The sequence below is a fragment of the Syngnathus leptorhynchus genome, chromosome 4 (assembly GCF_054491065.1).
Source record: "Syngnathus leptorhynchus isolate UIUO chromosome 4, UIUO_Slep, whole genome shotgun sequence".
Classification (NCBI taxonomy): Eukaryota; Metazoa; Chordata; class Actinopteri; order Syngnathiformes; family Syngnathidae; genus Syngnathus; species Syngnathus leptorhynchus.
The window spans coordinates 5,812,043-5,825,022 of NC_141198.1; the positions used below are offsets into that span (position 1 = coordinate 5,812,043).

Here is a 12,980-nt window from a genome sequence, read left to right on the forward strand (position 1 = left end):
GTATACTATATGTATAGTGTACGGATTGCATATGGTTTGTTTTTATTGACGAGGTTTATTAAATACATTATGCGCATTAAAAGTATTTTGAGGCTTCCATCCGATTGGCTACCAACCCGGAAATCGTTTCGTGTAGCCACGGCAACTGCACTAACGCGAACAGCTAGCGATGCATTCAAAATACTCTTGAAAGTCGGGAATTTTGTAAGAGTACTAGTTAGAAAAGCAAACGGGGTGTCTGTTCGTCAAATTTTGTGAATACTGTAACTGCAGCATATCTCCATTCATATAGCACTATGTAATTTCTACGGCATTTGGTATGTTGTATATGTATTGTAACGATCTTGTTGGTTTGTTTGTGCGTCTGATGAAGAACCCTGTATTTGGTGAACCCTTCTTTCTAAAGACTTTCCAAAGGGGAGGCAGCATCTTTTAACGTATGATATTGAAATGGAAGTGGTCTTTGAGGACAATGGAGATTATTTCATATAGGTAAAATAGCTCCAGTAGCAGAAAGCTTGAATTTCCGACGTATTCACGTCATCTAAATGCATCGTCAGTCTTGGTGCGGACATTCTATGCTAGTTTAGGTTAGCAAAAGACTGAGTAGTAATTTGTGAGGGGTTTCTATTGACTATACAAACAACCTAAGAATCATTTCACGATGAGCGAGCAACTAAAATTTATTGTCGAACAACTGAACAAAGATCCGTTCAGGAAAAACTTTAATCTAATCACGTTTGACTCCCTCGAACCGATGCAGCTGCTCCAGATTTTAAATGACGTTTTAGCTGAAGTAGACCCAAAGGTAAGCAATGTTATATTAATATAGTCCAAACACGATTGTCATTCTATGACAATTTCCAATCAACAAGTCAACAATCTTGTTTTCAGCAAGCTATTGATATTCGCGAGGAAATGCCCGAACAAACCGCCAAGAGAATGTGTACTCTGCTTGGAATGCTGAAATACAAACCACCTGGCAACCAATCAGAGCTGTAAGTTGTTATGTATACCGTAAAATGAAATAACTGATATAAAAGCACTCATGTGTTTGTGTGGGCCATTTGTGACTCAATGTTTTCTTATCAGGAGCAGCTTCAGACAGGGTCTTGTGGTTGGCAGCAAACCTGCTGTGCATCCCATCCTGCACTGGCTTCTGCAGAGAGTCCCAGAACTAAAGAAGAGAGCTTACTTGGCTCGTTTTCTTGTTAAACTTGATGTTCCTGCAGAGTTTTTGGCAGATGATGTTATCAGTGATACATATCACCAGGTTTGTATGCATCAAACTTCACTTGACTTATGTATGAGGGCAGCAAATGTGCTAATGCACACATACATGTATGTTGCTAGTATGAAGAACTGGTGGAAGGATTTAAGACCAACCATAAGGAATGTGAGCAGCTCAGGACATCAGGGTTTTCCACAGCAGAAATCAGAAGGGTAAACAACATTAAAAAAAATCATCTCTTAGAAATTGTAACTGTCAAATAAATTAATGCATTCTTATCTTCAACGTATTTATTTAGGTTTATAGCTTTTTGAAAGCACCACTATACCTGTTGAACTTTTTGAACTGTATTTTTGTTGTTTCGCAACAGGACATCAGTGCAATGGAGGAGGAGAAGGGTCCTCTTATTAAACGTGTGGAAAGGTTGAAGAAGCGGGTAAGTCAACTCCCTCAAGAGGGGCCCATTTGCTCTTGTAATGCGCTGAGGATTTTAAGATTCACAGAGGAATGAAAACATAACCCTTGTCGTATTAGCACCTGCTTTGGAGGGCCTAGCAGGTATGTGACAGCTTGTAAAGATGTTTTGACACGCCAGCAAATTAATGGGCTGTTGATCTAGCACCCAAGTCATTCCAAAAGGTGAAACCAGACTCCCGATGTCACACGGTTATATATGGAAGAGAGGCGCTGTCCACCTCCAGATAATGTCCAATCATAACGGTATGCACTGGTTTCTCCACTAGGTGGAGTCAGTGTCCAACCATCAGCAGATGCTGGAGCAGGCCAGGCAGCTGAGAATTGAGAAGAAGCGAGAGGAGCATTTGGCCCACCAGAAGCAAGAACAAAAGAACCAAGTAAAACACTCACTGCTCCGTTTAATATCAACTTTAAATCATGCATCAGTTAATGGGGTGATCTCTCCTTCCTTTATTTTCTTTGCAATTTACACAAAACATGCTGTAATATGTTTAGATATGTACATAAAATACTAAATAATATCAATTAAACACTTCCCTCACACTTAATTAGCGTTGTAACAGATAACATAGTATCTGCAAAAAGAATACTGTCAAACAAAAACGTACATTTAATCTGTTGATTATTGTGGTTATAGTTTGCATTGATGTACAACTGCACCCACTTTAAATTGCAATCCATGCTTATACTAACAGTGATGACTCCTTACACCTTTGTATCAAGAGACATGGAATAAACCAATTTAAAGGTGCGCATCTACTAAAAATACAGCATTGTTTGACACCATTCATATCTGCTTGAACCTGCAGTACATATTCTTTCAAACCCAATAAATAGCCCATGAATTCATATATATTTAGGATAATTGATACTAATTTTGTCATTGGCCTGTGCTAATAATTAGCCGCTTGCCTTTAGCTTTTTCAGGCAGAGCAGAGGCTGCAGAGGTTGCAGCAACAGTTAAAGGACATGCGGCAGGCTGCAGCTGATTCCAGTCCAGATAGTAAGTGTTGCTCTCTGCTTCATCAGGACACAGACCGGGGTCACGGGATCATCAAAACAATTGCTATAAGATAAGATGATCTGGTGTCCAAATGCCTTGTTCTATTTTTGTCCTTGTCACAGTGTTTGTTGTGAGTGAGCGTGGTCCCAAGAGAGGAACAACTTTCCAATTTTAGAAATGTTTCATTTGAAATGCAATCATTTTCCAAATGTGTTGAGGGTTGTCTTCCCCAGGCTTAATGAAAAGGCTCGAGGAGGAGATCAAGATCAACTCGTACATGGTCTCTGAAAAACTCCCCAAAGAGTTGGAGATCCTCCGACGTACAGTTCAGTATCTTCAGAAAGTGGCATCAGAGCCCGCCATGGGTCACGGTGATCTCCTTGAGCTGGGGAACAAGGTCAGGATGCCACTGTCAAGTCTGTATGCATTTAACTTTATTTTTAAATTTCACTTTTTTTTTTTTCCAGATTAAGGAAGTTGACTCTCAGATAAATCAGTTGATTGAGAAGAAGATGATGAGAAGCGACCCTATAGATGACAAGCTGACTCTATACAGGCAGCAGGTGACATTTGAGATTTGCTTTCTGCTTTGACTCTATTCTTTTAATGTGGACTTATCCTGGTACTGCCGGACTCTTAACGTGTAATGCCAAATATATGTATGCCAGTTTTCCGTGTCTTCATGTTTTGGGTTCTTTATTCATTGAAACATTCACTTTACTTACCAGTGGAGCCTAAAACCTTTCATAGGGCTAAAATTTGTGAAACAGATGACTTCAAAATGTCTTATGTTCCACAAAGACATCCGATTCAGAGGAAGTCCCTGAATCATTTGTTAATTATGTGATGTAATTTCTCTCATCTTCATTGCCTCAAGTTTTTCCCTTGAACATTGCATGCATATTTGGAAGAACCATTCTAATCTGACTCTCGCAGGCCTCCATCATCATCCGTAAGAAGGAAGCAAAAGCCGAAGAGCTGCAGGAAGCAAGGGAGGAGTTAGCGGCTGCAGAGCGGGACCTGAAACATAGGACAAACCAGGCACTGGCCTCCAATGGGGAAGAGATCATCCGGGGTGATGAGGTACCAAGTCTGTGTGCTCGTTGTAGTCACGAGTTAATGCACTCATTAAAAAAAAAAAAAAAAATACCAATGTTGTGGGGCTAAAGTTGCACAAGCAGTGGCCAGGATAAATCAACTATTCTGTATCATTCATTCTCTGTTGTTTACGCTCACTTTTCTGTACTTATGGATATATTCAAACCACACCAAAAAAAACACACCAAATGCTATTTATGGTCCTATCCAAACACGGACGGCTTACTGTCTTAACAGTACCCGTCTTTTTTCCCCACTCGCCCCCGCATATTCATGAAGATCTATTCTTAGAAGCCAACTGAGAAGAACCAGAACAAGAAACCGGACTGACCAAAATGCCTGGAAGTTGCCTTTTCCCTTGTCCTCACTTAATTCAACAAAACACTTTTTAGAGGCCTATAAGGTTTGAGCTTCATTTGATCAAACAGCAAGGGACTTCCAAACATTCTTGATGTCTTCTTGAGAAATACTCCCATTGACAAGGAAACCAAAACCTGAGGAGGTAATCTCTTTAGCTTTGGTCTCTTCATTCTGTAAACTCACAAAAAAGGAAGGTGCAGTATAATTTAGTGTTCTCTCCATTTAACTCATACACAAACATACCCATAATGGTGCATGCAGCGGTCAGCAAGTGGATTCCAATCATGTCAACAAAACTGGCGGAATAAGATAACGGGCTTTATATGCCGTGACAGCTTTGACAGATCTATCGACTCTATTTAGAATGTTGTTTATAAGCAGAGAGCCAGCGACAGATGAAAACGGACAGCGCTGCAGCCAAAATGTGGCAGACAATTTTACACTCTGTCTGATAAGTCTTAAAGGGGGAGTCAATCCCAAAATGTTCTGTTCGGTAATATATTGTGTGGGCCCCCACAAGTCTAAACATGGCATTATGAGGAATATTGTGGAATATTGCTGTGGATATGAGTTGAGTGACAAAGTTCTCCCGTTTTTATTCATCTCGGGGTGGCCATTTCGCTGCTTGATGACTTTCCAGTTGCCAGGTGTCAGGACACAACCAATCACGACTCGGCTTCAGAAAACCGATGAGCCGTGATTGGTTGGCTATCCACTGAGATGGATTTTACCTGTTCAATTCATATTCTACAAATGAAATAAGAACACCGTGTCTCCATTAGTTGAGTTGCATAGAACATACTATTACAAATAAATGTGTGGGTTGACTTCCCCTTTAAAGGGCAACAACTATTTTTTTCTTGATATTCTCTGTGATCTGTAAACAGACAAAAAGCGAAGGCCATGTCTTACAGGGGTCCTAGAATTTTCTGTTGCCGCATTGAAGTGGTACAGCCCAAAGTGTATTTTTTTTTGTCTCTTCTTCAGGAGTTCACAAATCTTGGCTAAGAGGAGGCTGTCACTACTTGTTGTGACCCTTGACCTCTCTGACCTGCTACTGTGGCAGAAGAGGGTGAATTTTGCTGTCATTAAATTGGCATCGCAAACATTTTAGGTGTAGCATCTGTCACAAGTTGACAGACACAGCTGATGGACAGACAGCATGCGTTTCAGCAATCTCTGAGACATTACATCACTCATACTGGAACAAATCAGATGTTTTGGCATTCAGAATTAAACAGCTGCTGTCTCCACTTTTGACAAAAATACAAACGCGATTGAAATGAGTCTCGTTAAATGTATCCTCCATTGTTATAAGAAAGTAATCAGTTGAACAAATGGACAAAATGGACTCCATAATTCTTTTTTTTTTTCCCCAATTTATTTCACTCACACAGAGGAGGAATTCACCTACAAGTGCACATATGAACATGCACGAGTTGGTTAGTGTCATACAGGACTCATCAAGTATGCAACCTTCTTCCTTTTTTGTCTCGAGTATTGATAAGCAATCAGTTGTAGTAACAAAGAGGGTCCTTTGCTCGTATACGTGGGTGAAGTTAATGGAAAATGTCTTGTCCAGCACTGCTTAGCAGACTCCTCCTCAGTCACAGTGATCACTTTATCAGCGGTATTTTCCATTCTGCCTGTTGTGTCATCGCATCACCTGCCACCCATCAGCTGCAGAGGGACGACTGCATTTCGTTGGCCTGTCAAGTTTATCAACTGAGCACATCGCACAGCTTAAATATAGTAGTACTATTGTAGTGAAGAGGCGATCTCCATTTTATGTTCTGCTCTCAGTGTCGCTGCTCTGCTCGTATTTGTACTTCACTTTAGCGTGGTCAAGCCTGTTATGAGTGAGCTGCTTGTTGGTAACAGGATTCCTTTGTGGGAACACACTGTCAGGAACACTATGGAGTATTATTCTTCTCTGTTAAGTCCTCTCTCAGCTACGACTGCCCTTGATGTCCTAAAATACACCTAGAATATACTCTCTGAACCGTCCCTCCACCCACTGTGTCTCACATCAAGCTTCTCGGGTCCCCAAAGGACGTGAAGCACATTCTGTGTTTTCTGGGACTGTTCTCCCGTGTCCTTGTTCATTTATAGCTGCTCTTCATTGTGGAGGAGCTTCAGTGTGTCCCGATAGACAGACCCTCGGGTTGGGGCCCGAGCCCACGTCCACTTGCAGCTGAGATTCTGCCAGATGGAGCTATTTGCTGGACGTAGCGTGCCTGAACAGATCGAGTGACCGTGCTGGATCAGGGCACGGGCCCTGGGGCCTCCCGTTTGCTGTTTTCCAAATCCTTTCCTCTGCTGACCTTGAGCAAGGCATTGGACAGCATGCGTCTATATTGTGATAGAAGAAACCAGGAACCAGCAGAAGATTGTGTGTACCTGTTGTCAGAGTTTTGAAATCAGGAATGGGAATCATTGAAAAAAAAAATACAATCAAAGATTAAATATATTTTGAAACTGTTTAACCTCCTTTGACCCATGTGTTATTTTCAACTGAAAGATTCTGGCAGGTATCATCAACTCTTGACTTGAATTGTCTTCTGTTCCCTCCTAGCTGAAACGTTTGGTGGTGAAACTGCGAAGCAAGGGAACAGTTTACAAGAAGAAACGTCAGGAAATTGCAGAGCTGAAGGCTGAGTATGGCGTTCTACAACGGACCGAGGAGATTCTCAAGCAGAGGCATGAGGCTGTCCAAGAGAAACTGGTAAACTACAAATGAGTTCTAAACCCAAGCAACATTTTTGTTTTTGGGTAACATCCATCATTTTTTGCAAAGCACTCCTCATGAACGTAAAGTCGGCACACAGCCTTGAGGGTAAAATATGAATGGAGCAGTGCGAGAACTGTTCTATCAACTGCCCTTGAGCAAGGCACTCAAGTAACCGTTCCCTCTGTGCCGCGCATTGGCTGGCTCCCTCCAATCGCTCTCTTTTCAGTTGATCTCCCCATTCACACTGGCCGTGTTAACACTGGCGTTCTGGAAGCTTCCTGGAAATTGCTTCACACCTCTTTGTGGTCCCAGCGCCTGACTTGTTGATAGGCTGTCTGAAAGAAGCCATGCAGAGCTGCTATTTTTGACAACTGCATCTGCCGCCCCTGCTCTTTCTGCATCTCTCACTGGGAGTTGTTAAGCTATGGCAGTTTTCAGTCCCATCCTTTGGATGTGACGGGTTAGTAGTTCTTGTGAGCTACAGATGGAAACTGTTTCCCCCCCTTGAAGACAGTGGGCCTTGTGCAAAAATCAATTACAGGGTGCAACCAGGATCAAGTCTGCCAAAAGTGTTTAACTGCTGCGCAGTTGATATTACATCTTGTCGAAGGAGCGTTTGCATATAGAGGAATTTAGCACGAGTATTGTGATTTGGCAAACCAAAAACAAATTGTGACGGCGGAAGCGTATTACTTGTGGAAACAGTTTTGAAAAAGCTAACAAAACGTCTATTTAGCTGTGCACTTTTCGAGTTACTAAGACCCATTTGTTTGAGTTAAACCAATTCAACTTTGGTATGTCCCGTTTAACCCCTCCCAGATTGAGTAACATTTGCTTCATACCATACTTGATGATGACTGAAGGAAAAATAATGGAAAAATCTATAAGGTAGACCTCTGCCAAGTCTTAAACATGAGTAACTGTGTGTAAAGATGGTTTTCCATGATATTAGACAGCTTAAACTGAGTATAAGATGTTGGCAACTGGCAGGCTGTACCATTTTATTTATTTACTGTTTATTTATTTATTCATGGTTGCATTGATATCCTCATGATCCATTAGGTTTGGTACTTACCCTGGAGGGTTTCTTTTTTTTTTCTTTCTCCCAACACCAAGCACTTGTGAAAAACTCACTTTTGTGTTCATTTTATCAAGGTTGACTCTTGTCTTCTAATTAAATCCAAAAGTTGCACGTAATCTATGCAACATGTGTTATATGTATTACCTACAATTAATTCAGTATAAATGGTAATTGAGAAAATGAATTTTTTCCAACTAAAATACTCAGTCCAGTAGTAAGTTGTACATTTTCTGGGTATTTCCGCCTTACTTTGGGTCATTAACTTGCCAGCTTTCTCTCCCTTGTGTTCTGGAAGCAAACTGTGGAAGCTGAAAAGGGTATCTCCGGCTACAGCAATACTCAAGAGGAACTCGAGAGGATGTCGGCCATCAAGAGCGAGCTCGATGAAAAGAAGGGCCGCAAACTGGGTGACATGTCTGAAATGGTAAGATTACTCAGGATAGAATTTGATGAATCCATTGTTGCTATTTTACTTTAGAGAAGAAGAAAAAAAAATACTCATTGTGACTGTTGTGTCTGTTCTCATAGGCTAAGCAATTAAATTCCCAGATAGCGGAGAAGAAGTCGGCTCTCGCTCCAATTATCAAGGAGCTGAGGTCATTGAGGCAGCAGTGTCAGGTGAGCATAGCTGTTTTACTATGCAACTAACTGTATGATATAATTCTTTATTATCATCATTATTTTGAATAATTAATTTTTACAAAAGAAAAAAAAACACTATCCATCTTATCTTTAAAAATGCAAAATACTGCAATGACCTGACTTAAAATACAATAGGAAATGTGAAATATCGGCAAACGTTGTACATCAATGTAGCCGCTGTGACGAGACATTAGTCCATCTTAAGTGTGAGATCAAATGGATAAAATTATTATTGATTCCTGTTGGACTTCTGTATCGTCTATTATTGTGACACTGGTATTTTAGCAATCCTTTACGTGCTCCAGAAATAAAATGCTTGAAGGGAAAGCCCCCCACATTGCTCTGCTAAAGGCAGAGGATTAAATTTTCCTACATGTGTTCCATCTTCCTCTTCAGTGGCTAATGTCTACCAATGAAACACTGCAACCGAAGGACAGAAATAGACTTTGTAAGAGAGGCCATTGTTGGTTAAGTTGCTCAAAGTGATTCTGTGTTTCGAGTGGTACTATAATTGGACAGTGTTGAAATTGTTGGTTGGTATGATTTTTGGACAGAAAAGTGAGCTTTGTTTTGTGGGTTTTTTTTTCCAGGTTTTAAATCAGGAATATGAAGAAAAAAAATCCCAATACGAAAGTTGTGCTGCTGGTCTGGAGAGCAACAGGTCAAAATTGGAGCAGGTATTGTTTCTGTTGTCGTTGCCCCCCCCCCCCCCCCCCCCCCCCCCAAAAGTCATACTCGTGTTTCTTTACTGGGTATTGCAAATAACATTTGTATTCTTCACAGGAGGTGAAAGCATTGAGAGAGGAGACGGCACAGGAGGAAAACCGATATCATTACATCAACTGCAAGTCTGAGGTAAGAATAAGGAGCTGGCAACCAAATGTCCACAATTCTTGCAGCAGTATATTTGATGCCTTTTTCTATGAGGCCTGCCCACTCACTAAACTTCAACCTAGCCAAATTAGTCAAAAGTAAGCCAAGTGTTAGGAGCAAATGATCATTCTCTTGGATTCAACTGTTCCTCTTCAAAGTGGCCAAAAGAACTAGATAAACAAACTGTCAAACATTTCTTGACATGAAACATAATGACAGTAAAGCATGAGCACACAGATATCAAAAACAAAGATTGCCAAGACATGTAGGAGGATTATTTTATGGGGTCGGAAGGTGTGTGTTGTTAAATCTGCCATAAATGTAACACAGCATTAAAAAAAAAATTATCATCATACCAACAATCATGTTTTGTGGCGATACTGTGATGTTCAGGGACTGCTTTGCTAATTCTGGATCTGGATGACTTGCTGTGATTGATGGAACCTTGAATCCCGTTCTTTACCAGTAAATCCTTAGCAGGTTTGGGAACTCAAACTGAAGTGCACTTGGATTCTGCTGCAGGACTACAATCCAAAACACACAAACAAGTCAACTTCTGAATGGATTTAAAAATATATAGTGACAGTTTTGGAGTGGCCTAGTCAAAGTTTAGTCAAGACTCGAATCTGATTGAAATGCTGTGAGATGGCCTTTAAAAAGTCTGTTCATGCTCAAAAACCCTCTAGTGTTACTGATTTTCTTTTTCAAAACTTTGAAATTTTGCAAGGAGTTTCGGGGGGCAAGTATTTAAAATCCACTTTTTTTTTTTATTTTGACTTGGTTATGATTCTCTGATACACTATTTACATTCATGATCTTAAACATTAAAGTGGGTAACCCACAATAAAAATTTAGAAGAGGGCATATGTTTTTTCATGCTTTTTTGTGTTATATTTATTTAAATTCCTGAAAGGGCTGTTGGCAACACTGGACATCTGAGTCCAGAGAGATCTTTAGGTGGTCTTTTAACAACAATAATAATCAAATCCCTCCATATGATCCATTTTCCATCTATTTTCTGTACCGCTTTGTCCCCATGGGGGTTGCCGGCGTACTGGAGCCTATCCCAGTGGTGATCGGGCAGTAGGCGGGGGACACCCTGAACCGGTTGCCAGCCAATCGCAGGGCACACAGAGACAAACAACCATTTGCACTCATTCCTAGGGACGATTTGGAGTCCTCAATAGGCCTACCAAGCATGTTTTTGGAATGTGGGAGGAAACCGGAGTGCCCGGAGAAAACCCACGCGGGCACAGGGAGAACATGCAAACTCCACACAAGGAGGGTCGGAGGTGGAATCGAACCCGTACCCTTCTCACTGTGGCGGACGTGCTAACCAGTGCGCCAGCGAGCTGCCGTATTATCCTTTCATTTCAATTTTGTAATCTATAAAATATTTCTCATAATTTGGTTACTTTATTATCATGTAACAATTTTACACCATTTAAACTGCTCGTTTGTAAGGTTTTTTTCCCCCCTCATGCTCAAACATTTTTTTTTGTATATCGTACATTTTTCATCTGATATCATCAGTGTGTTTGGTCATCTGAGCAGCAACTGTTTGATACCTTGTTGCAACAGCTGTGTGAGAAGGACAGACGTAGTGTGTGTCCCTCTCACTAGCTCCTGCTAGTTCATGAGCCTCCCATCTCTGTCTTTCACAGGTCATTGAGATGCAAATACAGCGGGCAGCTGAGGAGATGAAGGCCTACGTGTCCTCTGATGTCCAGGAGAGGAAAAAGGCCATCAGGTGAGCACGCTGAGTCTGGCCAACCAGCTGCTTGAAAGCTTAATAACCTTTTAAACCCTCTGGGAGCTCCTCTTACGTCATAGTCAGTTGAGCTGCTGCACCCGCATTATTTCCTTTCACACAAAGATGCATCTGAGAATTCCTAATCACTTATGATGGAACCAAAATATGGATTCAGGGTATATGAGAAACCACTTTGAAAACTGTGTGTGAGCTCTTTTAAATTTGCTATGGCCTTGCATGTGAATAATACCCTTGTTTGTAGGGAAGTGTACATGAAGAACATTGCAGAGCAGGAGCTACTTGGCAAGGTGAGATATTTACTCAGTCATTTTTTTTGAGAAATTATTTTCAGTGGATATATGAGGTGAGATGTTTGAAAAGCTGAACATGCCATGTGAGCTTCTTTTTCTTTTTTTTCCCCCCACATGCAACTGCAGAAGTTGCGTGAGAAACAGAAGCTGGTGAGGGAGAGCCACACTACTAATATGGAGCAGATGAAGATGTGGCAAGACTTGGAGCAACTGATGGAGTGCAAGAGGCAGTGCTTCATAAGAGTGCAAAGCGAGGCATCTGTCGGTCAGGTCATCCAAGAAGGAGGAGAGGATAGGCTGGTGCTGTGAGAGCTCACGTGATTTCAGTACTTCCTTTTGAACCCCACTGTCCTGTTATTCAATTGATTTAGTTTAATTGCTTTATGAAAATGTATTAAAAGCATTATTTCATCAATCATTGGATAACTATGTTTTAACATTGGGGGACACTTTTCTTACGTGAGCACAACTGTCCACGACAACGTTTGAGATTTACAATGTTTTAACTCTCTGTGAGCCACCAGACGTTTTGACACGTGATTAATGTACTTTTGATCCAAGTGTCTCGTGATAACGGCACACATAGTGGAGTACCGGTGGCCATGGTCAACTATTTTTAGCAGGAATAACATGACCTTGGACTGTTTCTTGCCAATTTTGGAGGTAACTGTTCCTGTGTATACAATTAGCGAGTTCATCTTTTTTTGTAGAAATATTGTTTTCATAAATTTGAAAATGTAAGCTATACTATGTTCTGTTTCTGTGTTTTATGGGATGTTATAATATGTTTATTTTGACCGGTAATGTGTGTTTTAAAAATACAATGTGCAAGAATAATGTCAACAAATGTTAGATTTGGACTTTTGTAATTAGGAACTCTAATAATGATTTTGCAATTAAATGTGTTCAAAATCCAATCATTTCTTTCAATGTATCCATCCAGACCATCTCTGCTGACATTGAGTATGAGCTGATGTACACCTTGAAATGATTAGCAGTCAGAGCTCTCATTCACACTGACCTCCACACCTATCATCTATCATTCTAAAGTACTCGCTGGACTAAATTCAGGTGTCGAGCTTGATTTGTTTTCTTTTATGCTTCATGTTCCAAGTAATGTCTTGAGCGAGGTTTCAGGGTATCTTTTTCTAATCTGCTGTTGACAGTCAGCGTATTAGGCTCTCGTGCCAAACAGACTGCGTGCATGTTGATGTCCAACTGTGGAGTATCATGTTATTTTTAAAGCATCTTCGTTCAAGGGCCTTATTGAGCTGTGATAACAGGTGATGCACGTCATCCCTGTCAAGTTACAAGCCTCTAAAGAGCACATCTGAGGCAAAGGGTCATCTAAAATGTTCATCATCAACATGGCGTGTTTACAGATTTCATGTCTTGGTGTGAAAATTGATGTCATCTTGAG

The 12,980-nt window shown here is 40.8% G+C and overlaps 1 protein-coding gene across 1 annotated transcript; it reads left to right on the forward strand.

Moving 5' to 3' along the window:
• The first annotated feature begins 169 nt into the window (after nucleotides 1-169).
• ift81 (intraflagellar transport 81 homolog) lies at nucleotides 170-12,490 on the forward strand. Its single transcript, XM_085909718.1, has 18 exons — nucleotides 170-808; nucleotides 895-998; nucleotides 1,093-1,273; nucleotides 1,354-1,443; nucleotides 1,602-1,667; nucleotides 1,975-2,085; nucleotides 2,627-2,711; nucleotides 2,945-3,108; nucleotides 3,179-3,274; nucleotides 3,648-3,794; nucleotides 6,745-6,894; nucleotides 8,277-8,405; nucleotides 8,510-8,599; nucleotides 9,214-9,300; nucleotides 9,407-9,478; nucleotides 11,161-11,246; nucleotides 11,512-11,557; nucleotides 11,687-12,490. Exons 1-18 carry the CDS (start codon nucleotides 665-667, stop codon nucleotides 11,867-11,869), a joined length of 2,031 nt encoding a protein of 676 aa, XP_085765844.1. The 5' UTR covers nucleotides 170-664; the 3' UTR covers nucleotides 11,870-12,490.
• The last annotated feature ends 490 nt before the right edge of the window (nucleotides 12,491-12,980 follow it).

Bases quoted from the DNA above. Each gene is read 5' to 3' on its own strand.
- ift81 (XM_085909718.1), top strand. From the start codon at position 665: ATGAGCGAGCAACTAAAATTTATTGTCGAACAACTGAACAAAGATCCG. The intron at 3,795-6,744 runs GTACCAAGTCTG...GTTCCCTCCTAG, and splicing joins AGATCATCCGGGGTGATGAG to CTGAAACGTTTGGTGGTGAA. The intron at 9,301-9,406 runs GTATTGTTTCTG...TATTCTTCACAG, and splicing joins ACAGGTCAAAATTGGAGCAG to GAGGTGAAAGCATTGAGAGA.